The following is a 24062-nucleotide window of genomic DNA, read 5'->3' as shown; positions in this document are numbered from 1 at the left end:
TTTCAAACTGGGGGCCGCAAGATGGTGCCAGGGGGGCCCCAGTTTTATGACATTTTATAAAATACATTAATTTATCATGAATTCTGTGTAATTAAACCTAACAAAATAAGGCTACTAACCAAAAGCACTACTTTTTGTATAATTTAATGTTTTTTTTATTAAATTTTTTTTGAGTTTTAGAACAGTTTTTTGTCACAAATTTTCTTTGGGGGGCCGCGAAGAAATGCACTGTACACAAGGGGAGCAGCACGCTGAAAAAGTTTGGGAACCACTGATCTAGACAACTACTTTAGCCTTACGTCAAGCTGCTGTTGGGTTGATGTCAAAAACCAACATCGGACTGATGTGAAGCTGTAACGTTAGATTGACATAAATAACCAACATCAGCCTGACGTCGGCCTGATGTCCAGAACGTCAGCCTCACATCAATCCGCAACGTCAGGTTGATGTCAAAAAGCAATGTGGGACAGACCTCAAGCTGTAACTTCTGGTTGATGTCAAAAACCAACATCAGACTGTCGTAAAACTGTAATGTCAAAAATCAACGTAGGCCTGACATCAAGCTGCAATGTTGGTTTAATGTCAAAACCCAATGTTGGCCTTACGTCGAGATGTAAAGTCGGATTGTCGTCAAAAAACAACGTCGGACTTACATCAAGCTGTAACGTTGGGTTGACGTCAAAAACCAACGTCTGCCTGATGTCAAAACCCAACGTTGCCCTGACGTCCAGATGTAACATCGGGTTGACTTTAAAAACCAACGTCATACTTACTTCAAACTGTAACATTGGGTTGATGTCAAAAACCAACATTGTCCTGACGTCAAGCTGTAATGTCGGTTTGACATCAAAACCCAACATCGGACTGATGTAAAGCTGTAACAGTGGGTTGATATCTAAAACCAACGTCGGCCTGACTTCAAGCTGTAAAGTTGGGTTGATGTCAAAACCCAACGTTGGCCTGACGTCCAGATGTAATGTCGGGTTGACGTCAAAAAACAACGTCAGACTTACGTCAAACTGTAACGTTGGGTTGATGTAAAAGCTGTAACATCGGATTGATGTCAAAAACCAACGTTGTCCTGACGTCAAGCTGTAACGTCGGTGTGACATCAAAACTCAACGTCGGCCTCATGTCAAGCGGTAACGTCAGGTTGACATTAATACCCAACATTGGCCTGGCGTCCAGATGTAACGTCAGAATGATTTCAAGCTGTATTGTTTTTTGTGTCAGATATTATTTACCTAATAGTCCCACCTTTCATCCATTTTTAATTATTAATTTATTTTTATCTGTTTTTTATGTGATGCATTGTATTTTAGTTTATTTTGTTTTGACGTATATAACAAAATAAGCCAATTAATCTTTTCAAAACAAATAATAAGATCATACATTTTATACAGAAGTAAATTGTGACCATTTATGAACATGAATAATGAATTAAAATGCAAATATATTTATATTTTTCAGACGTGACTGAATTAAATCAAAAAGGGGAAATATCACTAATATAAATAGGTATATTAAATGACACATTACTTAAATTTACACCCACATACAAAAGACTTTTGTGTTTGAGCTCTTATGGCGAATCATCAGACGCACGTGACGTCATCGTGAGGACTTTTCATCCTCTCGCGTCCAGACGCTCGTGCAGCCGCGGTGGTCAGTGGATACCGGAGACGCTTCGCTGAAAAATGCTCCCGTTATCCATCAAAGATGACGAGTACAAACCTGCCAAGTTCAACTTGTTGGCCAAAATCTCGAGCTGGTTCAGGTAACGAGCGTTAAATCGTTGGTAAATCAATGAGTTTCAGTCACAGCTGTCGGCTAATACAGTTAGCATGCTAGTTAGCTCGCGAGACTTGTCATCAAAATGTACATTAAAATATTGAAAATGTACATGTTATATACTTTTATTCGTACAAATGAAATGTATTTATTGAGGAAATATGATTAAGTTGTTATGTTAAAGAAGCTGTTTTGTATAAACTAGACATGTTGTTAGCGGAGCTAAGTAAACATTTGACATATGATGAAATATCTTTTCATTTATTCTATTAAATGTGTTATAATGTATCTCACATCACAATATGTGTATTGGAAGTTAATTTGGACCACATGTCATTTCCAAAAGTTTTATTTAAAAAGAATGACAATGGTGTATTTGCTTGGTTGTGAGTTCCTGAAGCCAGCCTGTCTGGTCTGGTAACTTTTAAAGTGAATCAGACTGAAACCATCTCCATATTTTCTCTTTCAGATCAATTCTTGCGGATAAGACATCTCGCAATCTGTTTTTCTTCCTGTGTTTGAATCTGTCCTTCGGTTTCGTGGAGCTCATGTATGGCATATGGAGTAACAGGTAACAGTAGGGGGCTAAACACAAGAACATGCCACGTAGATCTAAAGTGGGATGAGCTTGTGTGCTTTTGTTTTGGGCCTATCCTCTGTTTGATTTCTGGTGGAAGTCCATTTGTATGTTTTATTGAATGTTTGTGTGTGCGAGTCAGTCAGCTTTGAAAGGAGATTAAAAGGTGTCGGCTCAGAGTTCGGCTGTGCCTTAGTGAGTCACTTACCTAGACAGGAGCCTTGGGTGTCATAGGCAGGTGTAAGCATGCGGATATTTATATATGATGCCCAAAAGTGCTGTGTAGGTAGGCAGCGAGCTAAATTTTGAGACATAGTCATATATTCCATATATGGGAAATTCCCCAATGATGTAATCGGGCATTAACCATTTGTTTGCCAAAAAGAATATGTGATTTTGAAATATGACGCATGGCCATGACACTATTGTTCACTAAAATTAGCATAATGATTTGAATTGAGGTTTTGTGATTGTATTTTATACTGTAAACAGTGTAGTCTAGTCTCAAACTTTTTAGTGTGCTAGCTGGGAATAACAAACCTGCATATTTCGCGACTGGCCACTCAGAATCAAGCATTCCAATTAGCCGTGTAATAAATATTATTAAAGTATTCAAAGTAGTTCTGTTGGTTGTTTGTATTATTTTTATTTAGGTTGATTACATAGAATTTATGATCAATTAATATATTTAATAGGTCTGGGCAAAAATTTCGATTTTTCGATTAATAGTTTTTTAAACAAGGTCGATTCATAATAGATTCTCAAAGAGCAAAATCGATTGTTTTCTTATGTATTTCCGTAAACATTTAATGTAAGATTACCGTTAATCTAATTACTAGTCGTCTTCACTAGATGTCACCCTCTTTTTTGCCTTGCGTGATGTTACCAAGGAGCGAGAGGCGAGCTTGTCATTCATTCATTCAGTGCTTAAAATGGCGTTTTCAGGTGCTTCATTGACATTGATGCCCCCTTCATATAAAAAGTGTGAGGTATGGAAGCATTTTAGATTTCGCAAGCAAGACGACGACGATAGTGTTTTGGTTTTTAATTTCTTTTAATTAATTACCCACTTATTAAAACTATATTCATTGAGTTGAATCGAGAATCGAGCATAAAAACCGTTCCAAGAACCGGAATCGAAAACCGGATTGAAATCGAATCGATTTGATAGCTTGTGAATCGAAATCGAATCAATCTGGAACATCTGAATCGATACCCAGCCCTAATATTTCATAAAATGTCCTAAAACTGTCCTAGACCAGTTTGAGAGTAATGATAGGCCAATATATTGCAGAGGCCAATATTTTGATTTTTTTATTATCGGCATCGGCCGATAAATCTTTTCAATCGGCCAGCAAATTTCTCTATTACTTAAATTTGATGTTTGTAATGAAAAGACACTCAGTGTCACTTAATGTAAAGCCAAAGTCTGACAGACAGTAAAATGACCAATCATTATTCACTTTTTAACATGACGTTATGTTGTGTCACACACAACACCACACTAGTTTAACACGCTTATTCAAACAGTACCGTGAGATGTCAGATCCACATTAATTAGGTCTTGGATGTTTTAAGTACATTAAAGGGATATATTTATAAATGTTATGCATAACAAATGTTTTAGTTTCACCGATTTTCTGTTTGTCTCATATTTACTTACATTTTAATAACATTTGTGTTATTTTGGCCTCATATCATACAGCTTTCTTAATATCGGCATTAGCCATAAAAATGTGTTTTGTCAAAATAAGTGCCTGCTGTACACGCGTCAAAACTGTATATGATAAAAGAGACGCTCACGTTCACAAAATACACGCAAGACACTCCCTTAACAGTAAACTCTAATTACTAGTGAGATTATGCGAGTATCTGCCAAGCGCGAGCGTCTCTTTTATCATAAACCCTTTAGACGCATCTGCAGCAGGCACTTATTTTGACAAGACACATGATGCACATAGGATCACTCGACGCACCGAACACATATTTGGAAATTACAAAACACACACATGATGGGCTACATGCATGTTAAGACGAAGTTCCCATCGTGCGCCCTCAAAAAAAGATGTCACCGGCCGTCACTGCTATTACATTAGTCCAGGGGCCTGTACCATGAAGATAGTTTAACTAACTCTGAGTTACAGGATTAATTTTGAGTTGACAAAACCAAACCAATACGATCAGGCTTTGTTGGTGTTGGTACGATGAAGAGGCTTATCAACCTACTTTGGTCCCGTACACACTGCATATTAATTCGGTTGTCACTTCACCTTTTAATGCTTAATCCTGTTCTGTACACACACAGTTCAGTAATTTACGGTACTGACAACCGAATTCCACAACCGAATTAACTCCCGCAAAATGCAGGTAGTGACAACCGCATTTACAGAAACTCTGCACAGTGTGTACATAACCGAACTGAACAACTAGTAGTTAATCAAGTGTTTAAACGTTCATCATAAACAGGACAGGTCTCTCTTCTGAAAAAAAATAAATGCTTAGAAGGGGAAAAAGTCTTCTGTATGCAGGGTTCAGAAAATGACAGAGGCACAAGCGTTTGCTGACTAGTGTTGCCAGATCTTGCACTAAAAAAACAGCGAACAAGAAGAATCCAATAATAAACCGAAATAAATCTAAATGCTTTACCTCAAAGATCAAAATATTGGGACCGGCCTCTTCACGCTTTATTAACATCAAAAACTTGATCGCTTCATGAGCCAAAAGCTATAAACGGTTAAGCACCAAAACGGTATTTACGTACAAAAAAGACGAGGACCTGGCAACACTGCAAGACCGCGCGCTCCGTGCTGTGAAGCAGCCTCACAAAAGCATAAAATACACAACGCCAAGGTGGAGGTTTATTGCAAAACACAATGCTGTTATTATTTTGGTCAAATCTGTGATAAGCACGCGAGACGGCAGAACGTTGCTATGGTTATCTCTGTGTCAATCATCGGATTTTTGGGAGTGAGTCTTGTTCCGTACAGACATGAAACGAACATTTAGGGGATTCCCTCCCGCATTTTAATGCGGTTGTCACTCCCGAAAGTTTGTAGTGTGTACGAGACCTTTATCAACTCAGGCTTTGATCTTAAACTTATGAATTATTCATGAGTGTGTGCACGTAAAAGAGTGAAGTCGGCACCGAATGACCAATCGCGTTCAACATGGCAAAGCAACTTCCGTTTTTTTATTTCTTAATAATTATTTCACAAATATTAAGTAGGCCTATACAAAAATTTATTTTAGACACTGAATTAATAATATAATGTTTTTCTGCTACTGTCAAACCAAGAGATATTGAACTGTTGGAGAAAGTTTGCTGTTAAATGATGATTGTGTTAATGGGCAAGTTAAACAAAAAAACGTATAATACTATAGTAATGTTATATGATGTATGTATTTAAAAAAAAAATCCCTTATGAAAATTAATCATGTAACTTACAGTTACAGTTTTATTTGTAATAACCACAGATGTTTCCATAGTTTAACAATGGCTTTTTAACAGTAAACATAACACAAATGGTTATCAATCCACCAGAAATTATGCTTACTGCATGTTTACTATAATAAAAAAACACTGTTAATTTTTCTAAAATTTTGTTCATAAATGTACACAGAATAAACAAAATACATGTCACTTTGCTCAAAGCTGGTTGGATGAATTTTTGGTGCGTGATCCCTGATCCAGAACATAACCTGGCCAGGAGCAGGTTATCCATGTAGTGTAAATTACTATGGTGACAAACACCTTAAACCCACTTTAACCTGAGCTTATCATTGTACCCAAAACTCAGGATTTGCACAAACTAACACTAAACCTACCTAGATATCCAACAAAATGGGCTTGATGGTACAGGCCCCTGGTCAGTTTTATTAAAGGGATAGTTCACCCAAAAATTAATCATTTACTCACCCTCATGTTTTTAAACACCTGTATAAATTTCTTTGTTCGGATGAAACATTTGAAAATGAGGGGGGACATCTGTTCTTGAAATTAATGTTACTTTTTTTGTGATTTTGTTTGAATGAAAGATCATAATGATAAACAATGCAGATATATTTCCAAATTATTTTATGCTTATATTTACTAAGGGTGGCAATAATTCGGACCAGGGCTGTATAGTCTTGGATCCATTTTTATCAGAAATTGGTAATGTTTATGTTTTTTTATTATTTTTATTACAAGTATAAAACAAAAATACTGTATCAAACAATATTGGATGACATGGATACAATAAGTATAAAGCAGGGATGGAAGGCAACCATTTGAAAAAAAAAGCAAAAAATAAATAAATAATAATACAGGGGTAAAAAGCGACTTATGTAACATTCATCAAATCATTATACAAATTCACAAATGTGACACTTTTTTATTAATCTTTGTCAGTGTTATAATTAAATAATTAAGGTCACAAAGAAAATTGTTTAATTTGGGAACTGTTGACGAAAATTTACATTTATGAATATAATATTTGGCCAATAAAATACACACATTTCCTGAAATCTGTAATGGTATATCTTATATAAGACTTTTCTATATTGTCATTGTTTTTATGTACAGCGTATGTCCATCACCATGTGACTCACACCAAAATAGAGGGTGCGACAAATTTCTCAAGTTTCTTGATCATTTAATGAGGACTTCTTTGTTTGCTTGATTCTCAGTTTAGGTTTGATATCCGATTCCTTTCACATGTTCTTCGACTGTACGGCTCTCCTGGCAGGCCTCGCAGCATCTGTGATCTCACGGTGGAGGTCCAATGACTCCTTCTCATACGGGTAAAAGACCACCACAACATTTTAGTTTAAATATGTGCAAACCGTGAACATTTCCTAAACAGGAACTTCTGCTTTGTTTGTGGCTGTGACAGGAAACCCAATTTTTTCTGTTGCGTTATTGTTATAGATGACGCAAGTTCTCTTAAACCACATGTTGTGTTTTGTAGGTATGTCAGAGCAGAAGTTCTCGCGGGCTTCGTGAATGGCCTTTTCCTGATATTTACCGCCTTCTTTATCTTCTCAGAGGGAGTAGAGGTACGTAAGATGACTGTTTACAGATCAGTTGATTGATAGTAAAGTAATGCTTATGAATGGATGCCACTTTTATGTCTTGCTACCACCAGAGAGCGCTAGAACCCCCTGATGTGCACCATGAACGTTTACTGCCGGTGTCTATAGCAGGACTCTTGGTGAATCTTGTAGGAGTATTTGTTTTTCAACACGGAGGGCACGGACACTCTCATGGTGATGAAGGTAGGAATTCCCGAATATGCACCTGATTTTAGTTTTTATTCAATCGTGCTATTTTATATACTAAATATGTTGGTCGTGCATGAGAGAAATGAGAATAAATGGCACTCACTAGCCATAATGCTAGGAGGTTGCAGAGATGCTACATTGTCATGCCGTTGCTAAGGCATTTTGCATGGTTGCTAAGGATCGAGAATCTAAAAGCATCACTTTACTCTCTTTGGTATTTTTTTAGTCTCTGGATCTGGCTTCGCTTCCCCCTCCAATCTCGGTCTATGTAACTGTTTTTTTGTTGTTGTGAATTACTCTTTCATAAGTATGTCCTCTTTTTGTTTTGAAGGTCATGGCCACAGTCATTCCCTATTTAATGGCAGTGCAGGGCACGGACACAGTCACGGACACAGTCACGGAGGCCACGGCCACAGTCACGAGTCTAAACATGATCACGGACATGATCACGGTCACTCGCACGGAGGACACGGACATACACATGAAGATTCACATGAAGATTCACACTGTCATGGTAAGACCTATGTTTCAGTTGTAGTTTTGTTATGCACACCAATCGGGTAACTTTGTGTCATTGTACTGTCTCGTCTGTTACTGTGTATTGAAATGGCAGACGCTATACTGTCACATTGTGATCTTGATTCATTTCAGCGTGATTCATTTCTAATCTCTCTGTGTCCTTAGATGACCACTCGCTCACAACGGGAAAAGGCTCCAACAAGCAGATATTACAAGGTATGATTTAATATACAATGCCACCAATAGGTGGCGCTTTACTGCCACGCACAGCATTTGAGTAAGCAAGCGCTTGCGTTTTCATGGCATGAGATGTGAAAATATTTTCAATCAAAGATATCACATCTAGACAGGTTTTTCCTCTTATAGGTGGCAAATATTTGAAATTCAAGATAGGAGGCTTAAATAGACTTAAATCAGCTGTCACACCACACCTCGGTTATCATTAAACGTGACCGGAGGATGGAGTTTTGTGACATCCCTGACCATCCCAACCTCTAACCTTTGACTCGGCTAACCGGGTTAACACCGTCACCGGAGCGCTGTCCCTTTAAATCTCTTTGTCCGAGCTTGTGTGGGAAAAGAGCACAGCAGAGAAAGTAGTTTGTCCCCTTCACCCTGGCACACACAGAGGGAGAATGGATCCTTTGGGAGGCCTGCTCAGGGGGGCACGAAGGGAGGAGCGTACAGAGAGGGGGGAGGAAAGAGAGGAGGTGACAGTGCAAAAGGTTACACTGCCTCCATCCCCGTTTCTTCTCCGCTGAGGGACGTTTTGAATCACAAGTAGTTTGTAACAACCTTCATGTTTGAAATAGCATACTACTTTATGTAGTATGCACTGTGGAGTGTATACAGTATAGACTACATTGAAAAAATGGTGTAGAATGGCATGCTCTATCCCACAATTCATTGCATTTAACAAAAGCCTCTGTTTTTAAGTGTGACGAATCAACAGGAAGTAAAAAAAAATTTTTTTATTGTTATTTGATTGGATATCTAGTAGGTAACGCTAAATAGCAATTAAAGAGAACCTATTTTATTGCTAAAAACAACATTATATGTGTATTTGGTATAATTCAATGTGTTCGCGTGGTTTGTGGTTAAAAAATAAATTTTTGTAGCCCCAGATTTCACTCTCACGGATTTGAAAAGCACTGTGTCCCTGATTGGCCAGCTATTCTGTACAATGTGATTGGCCTCTGATGTCAGCAGGAAATGTGGCGCTCCTTATCATGTTTGAAAGATTTGGTTGCTTACAGGAGTTAACTTACAGGCTGTGAGTCCGAAGCGGGAGGAATTATGATAATGTCGGTCTTTACTACATCACCAATCCCAGGAAGTAAACTATTGCATACAGTCCATGTGTTTGTTGTAGTCCAAGAAAAGAGATTCACGTTGGAGACGATAACTCGCGTCAACGTTTACCTTTGTACAGGGTTCCCACGGGTCCTTTAAAGTTTGTGAATCTAGGTGGGAAAATGTAGGATAGTATCATAAAAATTCTAGCCTTTTAAGCACACGTGCTAAACTGTTCGCTTTAAATGCTTATATCTTCTGTATGCGAATGTTGATTCATACCAAATTGCTTTTTTGCATAGTTGTGTTTGACAAATGAAAACGTCTCGGGTTACTTATGTAACTGTTGTTCCCTGAGAAGGGAACGAGACGCTGCGTCTCCCTTGCCATACTTCATGAGTCCCTGTAACGCCGTCTTTGGCAATATTTCAGATAGCAATATACTTCCTGACTCCAGAATCACCTTGTCTTTTCGTTAAGCCTCACAATTGGTTGAATTTGATAAACACATTCAGACGCACTTACCCTTGGAGGCGTCCCCAAAGTGTCACCGCAGTGACGCAGCGCGAGTTCCCTCGAAAGGGAACTGTAACAATGTATCTTAAAAGGTAACATGTTGTAACCTTTCTCTCACTTGAAATGTGTCCCCACATTTAATCCTAGACTTTGAGGGTATTGGACCTGGAAAGTCCTTGAAAGGTCTTTGAATTAGAAGTTACTAAGGTGTGGGAACCCTATTTGTACTTTTTGCATATCGTTAACATATACTAATACACACTTACACACCAAAGGAAATGTAAAAACGCGAATCGGACAATAGGTGCTCTTTAATTCGTACATGTTTATATGTGCACCGCTAGTGATTACTGTACTACTTTTTTTTTTTAATAAAAGTAGGTAGTATACAGCGTATACTGCACAGTAAGCTAGTATGGCGTACTGTACACAGTCTTTGTGAACTTTGGTTGAAAAGCATTCATGTTTATTTTGCTCTGACCACTTTTGGACAGGGTCTCTGCTTATTAGAGATTTTCCTCCGTTACTGCGGTCATGCTTTCTGTGAAACTGAAACTTACCTCAATAATGTCATCTACTGGGCACTTATTGGACCGTATCACAGCATGCCATCACACCACAGTCCACAAGCATTCAGGAGAGTTGATTAAGACAGGAAAGAAGTTTTTTTCGGAAATGTTGACTCACGTCGGGGTCCAATAGGAGTCGGGTTACAGATAATCTGTTTTGATAAATCCTGGAAAATTGTCTGCGAGAGTCTTGCAAGTTGGCCGTTTATTTGGAGATGTGCTGGTGTGACCTCATCGTCATCTGGTTGTGGAATGACATCATCAGTTTGAGGGTTACCGCTAAAGATGGTATCCCAGGCAGCGGGTTCGGTCTGTCCACAGCTGTCATGTTTGAGGATATATGCTGGCAAACACCATATCCCAATATTTACATACCGGTGCTTTTTACTGGAACTTTCATGCAGACTTCTTTCAAAATCTTACATAAGTAAGCCCAAACAAAATAGATAGTATTGAAATAATTGGTTAAATGTTCACATATCGCAGTGCATTCTGGGATTGTTTTGTTTGTGAATTAAAAGTAAATGAGCACCTTGTGCATCAGTTATTTTAAGCAGGTCCATACATGAAATAAAACTCCCTAAAATTATTTTGCAGCTTAAAGTGTACAGTTAATCCAAATTGTTATTTTCTTTACCGCAGGTGTTTTTCTGCACATCGTCGCGGACACGTTGGGCAGCGTTGGCGTCATAATATCAGCCATCCTGATGCAGAAATACGACTTGATGATCGCCGATCCGATCTGCTCCATGCTCATCGCTCTACTCATCGGCGTGAGGTAAGCATACGCACGCACCGGCCACGGATATTATAAGCATCTGACCTCTTTCGACTCAACTCGAGACAATCCTCCACCTTGAACTCCACCCAAAAATCCCACAGCAGCACCTAACACAGATCATACAAAACCACTTCACAGCGACCTTCACCGAGGGCACAGCGAAGCCGTTGGCACTCCAGCCGGGTGAATTACAGGATACGTGATCAGAGGGTGGAGTCCTGAGACTTTCCCAACATGTGGCAAAGCCAGAAAACCAGGACTCGACTCTCTCATGTGGCATGCTTAAACCAGCTTCAGTCGAAAGGGAGAAATGTATATATGTTTTGCGTTCTCGTTTCTTAAAGTGCTTACTTGGCCTGCTTTATTGCACCCACAGATGACATTATTTACTTTTCTTCAGGTCATTCAAAACACTTTTAATTACAAGCAATCTATGATGAGAATTCATTTCGGTTTTCTCATTTTATTCTCCAAAGGGACAAAAACATACAAGTTTCATAGTCTGCACAACTCGTGCACTATATAACCAAGCCGTGTGATTGGTTTGTTTAATCAACAAAACTTCACGAATAATCATTTCTGGGCATTTGGGCAACATTTCGGTCTGTTTTTCACACAAAGTGCTCACATCAGAAGACTTCGGCCGGGCTCACACTACAAGATTTTTAAAATCCTGGTTTATAAAATCTGGTTATGTGGCACACACATCAGGAGAATCTTGACGAATTGTCTTTTTTAAATCGTAAACATGGGCACACTACAAGATTTGAAAATCATGGCGCATCGCACACTACACAGGGTTCCCACAGGTCTTTGAAATCCTTGAAAGTTTGTGATTCTAGGGGAAAAAATCCATATAATTCCCGGTGTAGTGTAGGATATTATCTTTAGAAAAAATCCTAGACTGTTTAAGCACACTTGCTAAACTGTTCGCTTTAAATGTATATATCTTCTGTATGCGAATGTTGATACATACCAAAATGCTTTTTTGCATAGTTGTGTTTGACACATGAAAACGTCTCGGGTTACTTATGTAACTGTTGTTCCATGAGAAGGGAACGAGACGCTGCGTCTCCCTTGCCATACTTCCTGCGTCCCTGTAACGCCGTCTTTGGCAATATTTCAGATAGCAATATAATTCCTGGCTCCCGCGTCACCCTGTCTTTGTCGTTAAGCCTCACCTTTGGTTGAATTTGATATACACATTCAGACGCACTTACCCCTGGAGGCGTCCCCAAAGTGTCACCGCAGTGACGCAGCGTGAGTTCCCTCAAAAGGGAATTGTAACAATGTATCTTAAAAGGTAACATGATGTAACCTTGCTCTCATTTGCTTGTAAGCACTATGGGATGTGATCTGTAAACGTCACACAATACATGAGACAAACATCGAAACCGATCGAGGTCCAGAACCCAATTTCCCCAATTTTTAAAAGGGACCGATAATAGCATGTGTAGTATAATCCAGCCATTCCCAAACTGTGGTCCGCGGACCACTAGTGGTCCGTGAGGGTACTGCAGGTGGTCCGTGAAAAGGCAAAATAAGAATATGTATATTTTAATATACAAACTCGTTCATATTTTGGGCGAACGTGTACTGCTGCCTAATAAACGTTACTCTGAACTCATTCATTCTGGTGCCTGTGAACGGCACGCTCTCTCAGTTTAACGTCGTTCAATAGGGTGCCAGATTTGTATATTCTTCCAGGCGAAAACCCGACTAAAACACACTGTAAACAGGCCTTAATGTGTAGCGGAAAAAACACCCAATCTGGCAACACCGCCACCACTCGGTGGTGTTCACCAGTCACGCTGCATGCGTCATCACAACAACACAGACGCTGCTGAAATTCCTGCCGCGCAACTCAAATAGTTTAACATTAAATAACATCATATTTGTCCTAAATCGTTAACGATTAACATAGGCTGCTAACGCATATTCCGGATCTTGAAATAGACTTTGACTAAGCTCCCGCTATTTAACGTGCACGTGTGGTGTGCAATACCTGCGAGTTGTCAAACACGCAATGCCTCGCAGCGCTTCTCGCCCGGGGTGCGACCCCCACCCAGCTAGCCTTTCAAGGTATGTGTAAGCAAATACAAAAATTAAAAGACAGTCAATGCTAATGTAAACCCTGGTTGTATAAGGATTTAAAGTTGGACATGAAGATGAAATCTGACGCTTTTAGCTTCAGTGTTAAAACTGATCAAATAATTGCTGTCTGTGGTGGTTCTATATGGGCTATAATGGCAATCATTTAAAAATAATAATATGGGAAAAAATAACTATAAATTTGTTCATTTTTGGAACTGTGACCTAGTTTAACATTTTCAAATATGAACTATGAACTGAACTAGTTCATTTTAAAATTTGTGAACTGTGAACTAAACTAGTTCATGTAGAAAGTGAACTTTCCCAACACTAAGAATATGTATATAAATAATTATGATATAAGGTTAAGAAACCTGTTGTACTGATGTGATGACCAGTTATAGTTTTAGTGCTAGTAAGCCTATTTTGATGTGCAGATTAATTCAGGACTTTGTGTAGACATATTTTATAATGAGTATTATGAGGTGGTCCGCGAAAATTCTTGATTACAAATAGTGGTCCACACACACAAAAAGTTTGAAAACCCCTGGTATAATCTACATTTCTGGTGCTTTTTGGATCTCGACTGATGTGGTTACTATTGTACGAAAAACAATCTTTTTTTGTTTTACATGGGCAAAATAACAAAATTTGAGGGTGAATAAATAATGGCAGGAGTGTACTGTATTTTAAGAGGCAAGACCAGCATTGCATTTCTTTATTGTGGAAAGTCACAAGCTTTAGGATGATGAATAGGCGTCATTTTTTAGTGTATGATGTGGGTACATGCGTGTAAAGGGTTTGTATATATACGAGGCGAAGCGCTGCAGTCCGTGCATCATGTTGAAATTGCAGATGGCCTGTGGTTACCGCGCTAGATTTCAGATGGAGAACGCGGCCCCATTCGAAAAAATGCACGGGTCTGAGCAATGCCTTTCCCGTATATTCATCTCCCCTCTCCAACCCCTTTCCCTCCCTCTTTCCGCGCTGAGGCTTTTCTTCTCCCTCTTTGGAATGTGGTGGCGATCTGTGAACGTTACTTCAACAAAGGCATCTTTTAAGATGGATTTTCCTTCTTTTTGTTTCTGAAAGAGCAGGGGGTTTATGTCATCGAGACCCCCCCCTAGACATTTTCCCCATCTTTTTTTTTTACAAACGCAGAAGAATTAACCAACACAGTCGACAACATGTGACTGCGGATTTCTCCAAATTGCACCTGCATGAAAACGGCTCGGTCTCAGTCAGGTGCAATCTGGAAAAGTATTGCACAAGTACAGAAAGCAATTTAAATCAGTTGCACATGTAAAGAATAAGATATTTAAAGGACGGTTAAAGAGCGCAAGCTGGATCTCATTTGATTTTTAATTGCTTACCTTGCATTCCTTTGGTCGGCGTGTAGATATTTTGTGTTAAGATGCAAAGCTAGGTTCTGTTAGCACTATGTATACGGTGTCCAATGTGTCCTGTTTTGAATAATGCACATTTTTGCAAATATAACAGTTTGTCCACTATTTTATGCAAATAAAAAATGTGCATACTATGCACAGTGTTGGTAAGAGCAGCATGGTATTGTTGTGCTATTCTGAAGATAGACCTATAGATGTATTTTTACGAGAGAAACAATGATTTGTTATCCAGAACTAGGCTTAATCTGTGTTTGGGGAAACGAGTCTGTAATGTATATAAATTCATTTAAAACATGATACTCTTGCGGCTACTAAACTAGCGGACAAAGCATGAATTCATCACAATTTCAGACTTTTATTTGCATCATTTATTGTTTCAACGTTTAAGGAAATGGACCATAATAGGCTGTGTGGTTCTTAGCTTAATGGACTCTGCACTTTTTGGACATGCTTTTTTTCCATGCACCCCAGTCTGTTAAATTCATATTCTCTTCATTGTTGATTGGGTGATTTCATCTCGTATTTACATTGCCAACTTCTCTTTCTTACCTGAGGCGTGACCCATTTGCGCGGGGCTCCCGGCAAAGCCCCCATGCTGTACGCGAGACCGGGTGTGGTTAGCCAAGGCCTCTTTGGGAGTGGTGGCCTTGCTTTAGGGAAATATCTGGAGCTGTTTACCCTATGATTAGTTAAGGGAGTGAAGAACTCCTGCTGTTGTGACCTACAGCAGTCCACCAGAGTCTTCCCAAGACCACTAATCACTTTGGATCCCAGCCTAAAGCCCACCGAATGGCTAACATTAATTACCGTTCGTTCTGTGCATGCTAAGCCGGGCCTTTGAGACTGAATACATTTGTCAGGCCATGGAGGAAATGTATTTAAATTCCTCTCTAAAGCAGCTTTTGTTCTACGTTACCGTGTTATTCTTTGATGTACTTAATTTTTCGGCGTAATGCGTTCAGCTTGGAGCTGGACCCCCGAAGTAGCTTATAGTACCTGTGCAAAACCCTTAAGTTATATGTGCATAAATTATACCTCAATTTTTGCAGTTTGTTCAGGAGATTTCAAACCTACAGGTTTTTTATGTTAGTATTGCTAAATCATATGAATATGAATTTGATATGCGTATTTGCTTAAAGGTGCAGTGTGTAATTTTTAGAAGAATCCCTTGAAATAAATCCTAAATATTATACAAAACTATATTATCAGGGGTGTATAAAGACCTTTTATAATTCACTGTTATGTTTTTATTACCTTAAATCAGTTGTTTTCAAACTGGGGGCCGCGAGATGGTGCAAGGGGGGCCCCAGTTTTGACATTTTATAAAAAACATTAATTTATCATGAATTCTGTGTAATTAAAACTAAAAAATAATAAGCCAACTAACCAACAGCACTACTAGGTATAATTTTATATGTAGAAAAAAGAAAAAGGAATGCTTCTCTGGGTCAAAAAATATAAATAATGTATAAACAATCCAGGGTGCTCTTCAAAAATGGGCCTATAATATAATGGCATTAAGAAAAAAGAAAAATGAGGCACTCCTGATAAATGTATAAAAAGCCTTTAATGAAACAATGGCTACATGCCTACGCGTTTCAACTACACAGTTTTCATCAGGGCATGCCAAACAAACACAGGTGAATGCATTTATCAGGTAGAGAGGTATGGGAATGGTCACATGACCCAAGCCCCACCCCCAACCTTAAAACTTATTTAATTATTTTCATTACAGCCAAACACACTGAGCTGTTCACAAAGAATACACTAATCGTAAAAAACAAGTAAAGATTGCACAAAATATGTGTTACACTAGAACATTGCTATGCACACACATGTAAAGATTGCACAAAATATTTGTTACACTTGAACATTGCTATGCACAGACATATCAAAAAACATTACCCATGATAAATCTAAAAACAAACATTAGAAAAGTATTACCAAATATATATCAAAATTACTAAATGCCCTATAAAAAGGGTGAGAAATCCACATCATCATTCAATCCTGGAAAAGTTGTGGCTCTAAGTTTTACAATCCACCAGGTTTCCCTTTGAAGAAGACGTTGAAGCCTATCGCCACCCCTTACATTCCTAGAGATTACTTCAATGACCATTACCTTCAAATTATTCAAGTTCATGTGCCCAGCCTCTTTGAAATGTACGGCCATAGGGTAGTTAGGATTCACAGTTCTGATGGCGTATTTGTGCTCTGCAAGACGTTCCTTGAGTCTTCGCTTAGTACGTCCAACATAGAAACACCCACACTCACATTCAAGTCTGTAAACAACATAGGTGGTGTTACAATTAGCAAAGTCCTTACAATGAAACACTCTTTTTGTAAACACATCCATGAATGAACTTTGGCGGGCCACATTTACACAGTGATTACATGAGCCACAACTGTATGTGCCCTTAGCCATTGTTTCATTAAAGGCTTTTTATACATTTATCAGGAGTGCCTCATTTTTCTTTTTTCTTAATGCCATAATTTTATATGTATTGTTTAATTCAAATATAACATTTTAAAACTGTTTTTGTCATAAATTTTCTTTCGGGAGCCGCGAAAAAATGCACTGTACACAAGGGGGGGCCGCACGCTGAAAAAGTTTGGGAACCACTGCCTTAGAATGAGATGTTTTTATCTACATACACCGAGGGTCCCCTTACATGGAAGTCGCCATTTTGTGCCGCCATGTTTCTACAGAAGCTCTTAACGAACAAACTTTTTTTACTGAGTTGTCTCCGACGATGACATGTTTGTCCGGTGGTGGCTAACGTAGCTCTGTTTCAAAAGCGAGGGGTGAGCAGTGGACTGAACCGTTGGTTGTAATGCGCAACCTCACCACTAGATGCCACAAAAATTTACACACTGCACCTTTAATAGGACTATGAATACAATGTAATAAAAGTGTAATTATAATGGGTCATGGAATTTCTGGATTATCATGGAATTAAAAAGGTCTTTTCCAGACATTGAAAGTCAGGGAATTTTATATATATTTTTGTCTAAGTCTGTGGTTCCCAAACTTTTTTACTTTAAGGCCCCCTAGTAGCACACAACAATATTTGAAGGCCCCTACTCACTCTGTTTTTTCGAGATAAAATTAAATAGAACTTGGAATTACTAGACAGATATATTTGCTACTAAAATGGCCAAAAAATAAGAAACATATTGACATTTGCTTTTTTAAAATTATTTTAATGCTTGTTTTGTCCAATTTTTATAATTTGAAGTCATCTTAAGGCCCCCCTGTGGGCCCGGCCCCCTGGTTGGGAACCACTGGTCTAAGTCATGAAATATCAGGATTTGTTTTTTAAGTTTTGATAAATTTTAGTTTCCATTTATCAAAATGTAATCCACTTGTGACATAAGGAATACCACTTCCGGGTCCAAGCCTCCACTGACTACAATTTTAAACAACTGTTTTATGGCACTGTTTCAAGCATTTCAGCTACATTTTTAAATACACTACATTATCCAGGCTCACAACGTCCCAGACATAGGTCATGGAAATTCAGCTTTTTGTTCAGTGAAAGTCAGGGAAAAGTTAAGGAATTTGACATTTGACTTGGAGTGGGAACCCTGCAATTAGTGTTGTGGCTGCAAGATATACCGTAATTTCCAAACTATAAGTCGCTCCGGAGTATAAGTCGCATTAATCAAAAATGCGTCATGAAGACAAAAAACATATACATAAGACGCAGTGGACTATACCTCGCATTTATTTAGAAAATTATTTCACAAAATCCAAGACGAAAAACAGACATTTAATCTGGAAAGGCAAGTTATTCAACTAAACAATAGGTGTCCATACATTAACTTAATATTATGAGTTATTAACACGATACACAATAGCATACAGAACTACAACAATCGACTACAAAAGTATTAAAATGAATATGATGTCATTATGGTATAATATGGTAGTCATTCGACGTTTGAATGTCTGCAGACGTTTGAACCATTTAGAATGTGCCCTTGAATCCAGTCGTGAATTATATTTGAAGTTAATAGCTATACTATCCTGTGGTTTTAACCATAGCTTGAGTGAACTCGATTCCTAGAAGCAAACAATTTCAGCTCTTTGTGGTAGATTTTCAAGTTTGGCCAACTAATGGAAAAGTCTAAATCACAAGCATTTAAATGTACCCACTGTAATTCCCACAGTCACCTCATTCTTGCGGTCGTTCTGGTGTCATAAATGTTTAGTTGCTCAGGTTGTCTGGGTGTGATAACCCAACGGTTGCTTTTACAAGAAACACGTTTGTGCCGTGTGACTCAATAGAAATGGTCACCCTGACGTAGATGGCGACACTGCGTCCATGTCACCATCCAACTTAACCTTGATGTTCACACGTAATCACATTTTAGCCCCGTGAGTCACTCGTCTAACTGTTACGGAGCGCCCAGGGCAGGTTAGCAAGCAATCGCCAGTGCTCTTTTGGCAATGAACGGTGAGTAAGAGTGCCTCTCTCTCACCGAACAGGAAGGTGTCGAACAATGGTATGATGTCAGAGGTCCGAGATACCCGCTTGGAGTACTTTCCTGTTTTCACTTTGTCCCAGAGAGGGACAAACACACGGGTACTGAATGGAATGCATGGTAGGCGGTTTTTTATGATGCCCTGTCACGGTACATGGTGATGGAAACAAACAGTCATAGTAAGTAAGGACTGAGTAATGTTAATGAACAACATGTACTTAATGTATCATTAGTGGTGAAGGATATTGCTTGAATTTTGGGTTGGGGTTTGTGTTTAAATCCTCAACCGAAAATATTGAGCTTACGTGCGTAACACGTCATGCGCATTTGTGCTATAGACGATATTGTTTGGTAAACCACAGTCATCTTGAGACGTATTAAACGAAATGCTTGCATGTGCTGAATTGTGAGCACATTACCTAATGTTACTTGACCACAAAGAAAGCTGTGTGTGTAGTCTGGAAAGCTATAGATTGGTGTGGCATTATTGTTAGTATTAGCATAGAGTAGTGAAAGTATTTCGGTAGGGACTATTGTGAAACCCAAACGGCATTCTATGTAACATTTATTACAGTTTCACATATTTTATCGCAAGTTTTACATCAATAGGTCACTGTAAAAACATCTTTTGTTAATAGATTTGTACGCCACAAACGGTGGTCCTCATGTGATGAAGAACAGCTCCACGTTGGCGTGTCTCAGCATCTGAGGCTGGGGTTTCAGGGAGGAGGACATGGGGGTAATAGAGCAGATTAGAGAAATGGAAAGGAGTCCAAACCAAGTAACCCTCTAATGGTTCACATATGCAGCAGTGGTCAGGTTTGGAAGGACTGATGACTTTGTAAGATGCTGGCACAGCTGAGGAATAGCTTTGATGGGGCAGAAATGGTCGACTGGTCGGGAGAGGAATAGTCCTATTACTCTCCTAACCAGTCAACCGTTTCTGGCAAGTGATTCTTCGGCAGAATTAATCAGTTTGAATGTCTATTCTGGTGCGCTTCAGCTTTGCTTGGATTATTGGGCAGAACTACAGCTGTTGGAATGACATCAGCTGCTTTTTGTTACTCCACCCCTACCATAAGTTTGTGTTGAACTTCACTAAGTGGACTTTGTGATTATTAATGACTTGAAATTTCCTCTACCTAACTGAATATCCATACCCAATGCCACACGTGTCCCATTTATTTACCTAGGGCGAGCCTTTTGCAAGTTGCAGCTTCTTAAACATCTTACTTTTCTCTTTCCCCAGTGTGGTTCCACTGCTCAGGGAATCCATGGGGATCCTGATGCAACGGACACCTCCTTCTCTGGACCACGCCCTTCCTGAATGCTACCAAAGGGTGAGTCCCATTTTCCCGGGTCTCATTCATATGTGGCTACTTAAGGCCTGTTTACAGCTGGTATTAAGATGTGTTTTAGTCGAAACGCTTTAAGCTCGTCCACTTACGACCACATTCAGAGGTAGTCGAAAAGGCATTCGACAGGATTGCTTTTGTGGTGTTGATGCTTTGCAGCAATTTAGCTTAATCTTGGGATAACTTAAAGGCACACTCCAATTTTTTTTCCCAGCTCTCCTAGAGTTAAACATTTGATTTTTACCATTTTGGAATCCATTCAGCTGATCTCCGGGTCTGGCGGTACCACTTTTAGCATAGCTTAGCATAATCTATTGAATCCGATTAGACCATTAGCATTGCGCTCAAAAATAACCAAAGAGTTTCAATATTTTTCCTATTTAAAACTTGACATCTGTAGTTACATTGTGTACTAAGACCGACGAAAATATACGCAGCGCCTGAAAATAGTTCCCTGAATGAGAGTATAGTTCCTAGACATATCGGCCTAGAAAATCACAACTTTTAATTTTCCGTCGGTCTTAGTACACGATGTAACTACAGAAGAGTCAAGTTTTAAATAGGAAAAATATCAAAACTCTTTGGTTATTTTTAGCACGATCCTAATGGTCTAATCAGATTCAATGGATTGTGCTAAGCTATGCTAAAAGTGCTAGCGCCAGACGCGGAGATCAGCTGAATGGATTCCAAAACAGTAAAAATCAAATGTTTAACTCTAGGGGAGCTAGAAAATGAGCATATTTTCAAAAAAAGTGGAGTGTCCCTTTAAGTAATTCTAACTTTTTAAGTCAGGCTATGTTTACGTGGGTTATCCTATCCAACTAAGCATGCCATTTCTGAGAAAAGCACCCAACAACCTAATAAGGCCTGTTTGGTCTTTATCCCATTATAAACGTACAATAAACAGAAGTCGCACCTGCTAATCTATGTTTACTGCAGGTCCAGCAGCTTCAGGGTGTTTACAATCTTCAAGAGCCTCATTTCTGGACGCTCTGCACAGACGTCTACATTGGCACACTTAAACTCCTTGTGGCGCCTGATGCAGATTCTAGATGGATTCTGAGCCAGACACATAATATTTTCACGCAGGTGAGCATTGTGGCTTATCTACATCCTGCTCGGTAAGGCTCCTATAAAGTTTAATTTCCATGATGTGATGATTTGTGTGCCCAGGTTGGCGTCAGACAGCTGTATGTTCAGATTGAAGTAGCTGCCATGTAGGAGTCCACCATACTTCTCCTGATCTCTGGGAGTCCTGGGACCAAAGGCCTTCTGTGCTGCTGTGGGGAAGTTCTCCACCCCAACCCATTTCTTTTTGGGTTTCTATTGCTCCACCTCCTTGATGGAGCTGGTGCAGTCCAGCAGTCTGACTCTTCACTCTTACCAGGAAAACCAACGAAAATAACAAATGACCAGCTATGACAGTGCGATTTTGTTTTGGAGGGAGGCAAGAACTTGCAACATCACTGTTGCCAACACATTACCCTCGGTCATTTGAAGTGCATTCTTTGAAGTAATCCCACCGGACTGTTTCTTTCCTCTTAATTAGATTTTTCATTATCCGAATGAGGTTTTAATTATTGGCGGTATGAGTGTGTGTGGAGTTCAGTGGACGTCCAAATTGCATTAAAGTGTTTTTGTACATTTGCATCAGTTTTTGTTTTTGCACAATTGTAAAGAGATGCAGAATTTCATCACGATGCCATTAGAAACATAAACAGATTTGTCTGCATTTCTCAAGTGCCTTTTTGTAAGTGATCATGAACAATTGTGAATACACGAATGGACCTTTTTTTGACTTTGCGCCCTGTATACGATTAAAACATTCCCTTTGCATTAGGTTTGCTGTTTAACGCATGGTGTAAAATTGTGGTTTCCCGGACAGGGCTTATCCTAGTCCCAGACTAAAATGCATGTTTGATCTGCTTTAATTTAAAAACAACTTTTCCTGTTTAATTGTAACATATTTCATTGACTTTTTTTTTGTCTTAAGATGCACACCTGTAGTGTTTTTTGTAAGGTATTTTTGTAAAAATTACCTAATATTAATAAGGCCTAGTCCTGGATTAACGTAAACCCTGTCCGGGAAACCGCCCCAAAAAGTCCCAAATATTTTATTGTATGGATGGTACAAGCAAGCAGCTTTCTTAGTTAGGATGACTGCTTCGGATAAATGTTGTAAAACAATCAATGATATTATTTTTATTTTATTTCCAATTAAGCATAATAATAATAATTGGCAATTATTATAGCAAAGTGGATACATTTATCAAAATACTGTTTGTTCCGACTGTAATAACCTTGCTATTCATTTTTTTTTCCCATTTTTGGGAATGATTTTATCAATTGAAATACACTTTAAAACATAGTATTATGAATCGTATCTCAGATTTATAAGAAAAATAAGCAAAGTAATTCTCTTCAGTATTACTGTGCGTTCACACCAGCGGCGTTTAAGGCGTCTAATTCGCATCTACCGCGCCGCTTGAACATTTTGAGTTTACTCTCTTCATTCGCGCATGAAGTTCTAGTCATCAAGACATTTACGCAGAAATTCACATCATGGGAGGGGCTTCTGTGAGACTTTCTGCAATCATGTCACTACTAGAGCAAGCTCCTGATTGGTTAACGCAGCCCGTTTTTCCACCAAAGTTCAAATTTTTCAAGTCGCGTGTTTCCTGCGGCAACGCTCAATTCACGCAAACTTCCACAGTGGCGCGATTCCGCCTCATTCGAGTGTCTAGTTTGCAAGTTGAGACCTCCAGACGCACGTCAACGCATCTTCACATTGACTTAACATTGAAATCACTTGCGATTGACGCCTCTACCGCGGCTGGTCTGAACGCAGCATGAATGAAGGTATATGACATCTTTTTATCTTAAATTAATTCAATACTTTTGAAGTCTTTGCATTCAAGAATTAAAGGTGCAGTGTGTAAATTTTAGCGTCATCTAGTGGTGAGGTTGGGAATTGCAACCAATGGCTCAGTCCACTGCCCAACCCTCGCTTTTAAAATGCATAGAGAAGCTACGATAGCCACCACCAGACAAGCATTTCATCGTCGGAGACAACTTATTAAAAAAGTTTGCCCGTTAAGGGCTTCTGTAGAAACATTGTGGCACAAAATGGCCTTTAAGGGTTTTAGAAGTAATGCAATTTCTGTCCCATCCAATAAATGTCTTGCCAACTTTCAGGAGTATACAAGGAAATATCCATTATCATATTGGTTTTACCAACAGTTTGTTTGTAAAATGTGGAAAAATTAGTGAAACTTATTTGGTTTCTCAACATTAAAAAGCCAGAGTAAAAACTGTGAAGCCAAAAACAACCTCTAAATACAACGTGATCTGAAAAGTTTTTTGTATAAATAAAGCAGAATGACACCGACCAGTGTTTTTTTTTTTATAGTATCT

At 38.9% G+C, this 24062-nt stretch overlaps 1 protein-coding gene across 1 annotated transcript; it reads left to right on the top strand.

Moving 5' to 3' along the window:
• Positions 1-1615: 1615 nt before the first annotated feature.
• slc30a7 (solute carrier family 30 member 7) lies at positions 1616-24036 on the top strand. Its single transcript, XM_065245036.2, has 11 exons — positions 1616-1777; positions 2261-2362; positions 7037-7150; positions 7318-7405; positions 7495-7624; positions 7962-8144; positions 8315-8365; positions 11170-11305; positions 20543-20633; positions 21588-21737; positions 21822-24036. Exons 1-11 carry the CDS (start codon positions 1698-1700, stop codon positions 21867-21869), a joined length of 1173 nt encoding a protein of 390 aa, XP_065101108.1. The 5' UTR covers positions 1616-1697; the 3' UTR covers positions 21870-24036.
• Positions 24037-24062: the final 26 nt, after the last annotated feature.

This window comes from Paramisgurnus dabryanus, chromosome 24 (genome assembly GCF_030506205.2).
Source record: "Paramisgurnus dabryanus chromosome 24, PD_genome_1.1, whole genome shotgun sequence".
Lineage (NCBI taxonomy): Eukaryota > Metazoa > Chordata > Actinopteri > Cypriniformes > Cobitidae > Paramisgurnus > Paramisgurnus dabryanus.
This window is presented reverse-complemented; position numbering and strand designations above follow the sequence as displayed.

Bases quoted from the DNA above. Each gene is read 5' to 3' on its own strand.
- slc30a7 (XM_065245036.2), top strand. From the start codon at position 1,698: ATGCTCCCGTTATCCATCAAAGATGACGAGTACAAACCTGCCAAGTTC. The intron at 1,778-2,260 runs GTAACGAGCGTT...TTTCTCTTTCAG, and splicing joins AAAATCTCGAGCTGGTTCAG to ATCAATTCTTGCGGATAAGA. The intron at 21,738-21,821 runs GTGAGCATTGTG...TTGTGTGCCCAG, and splicing joins CACATAATATTTTCACGCAG to GTTGGCGTCAGACAGCTGTA.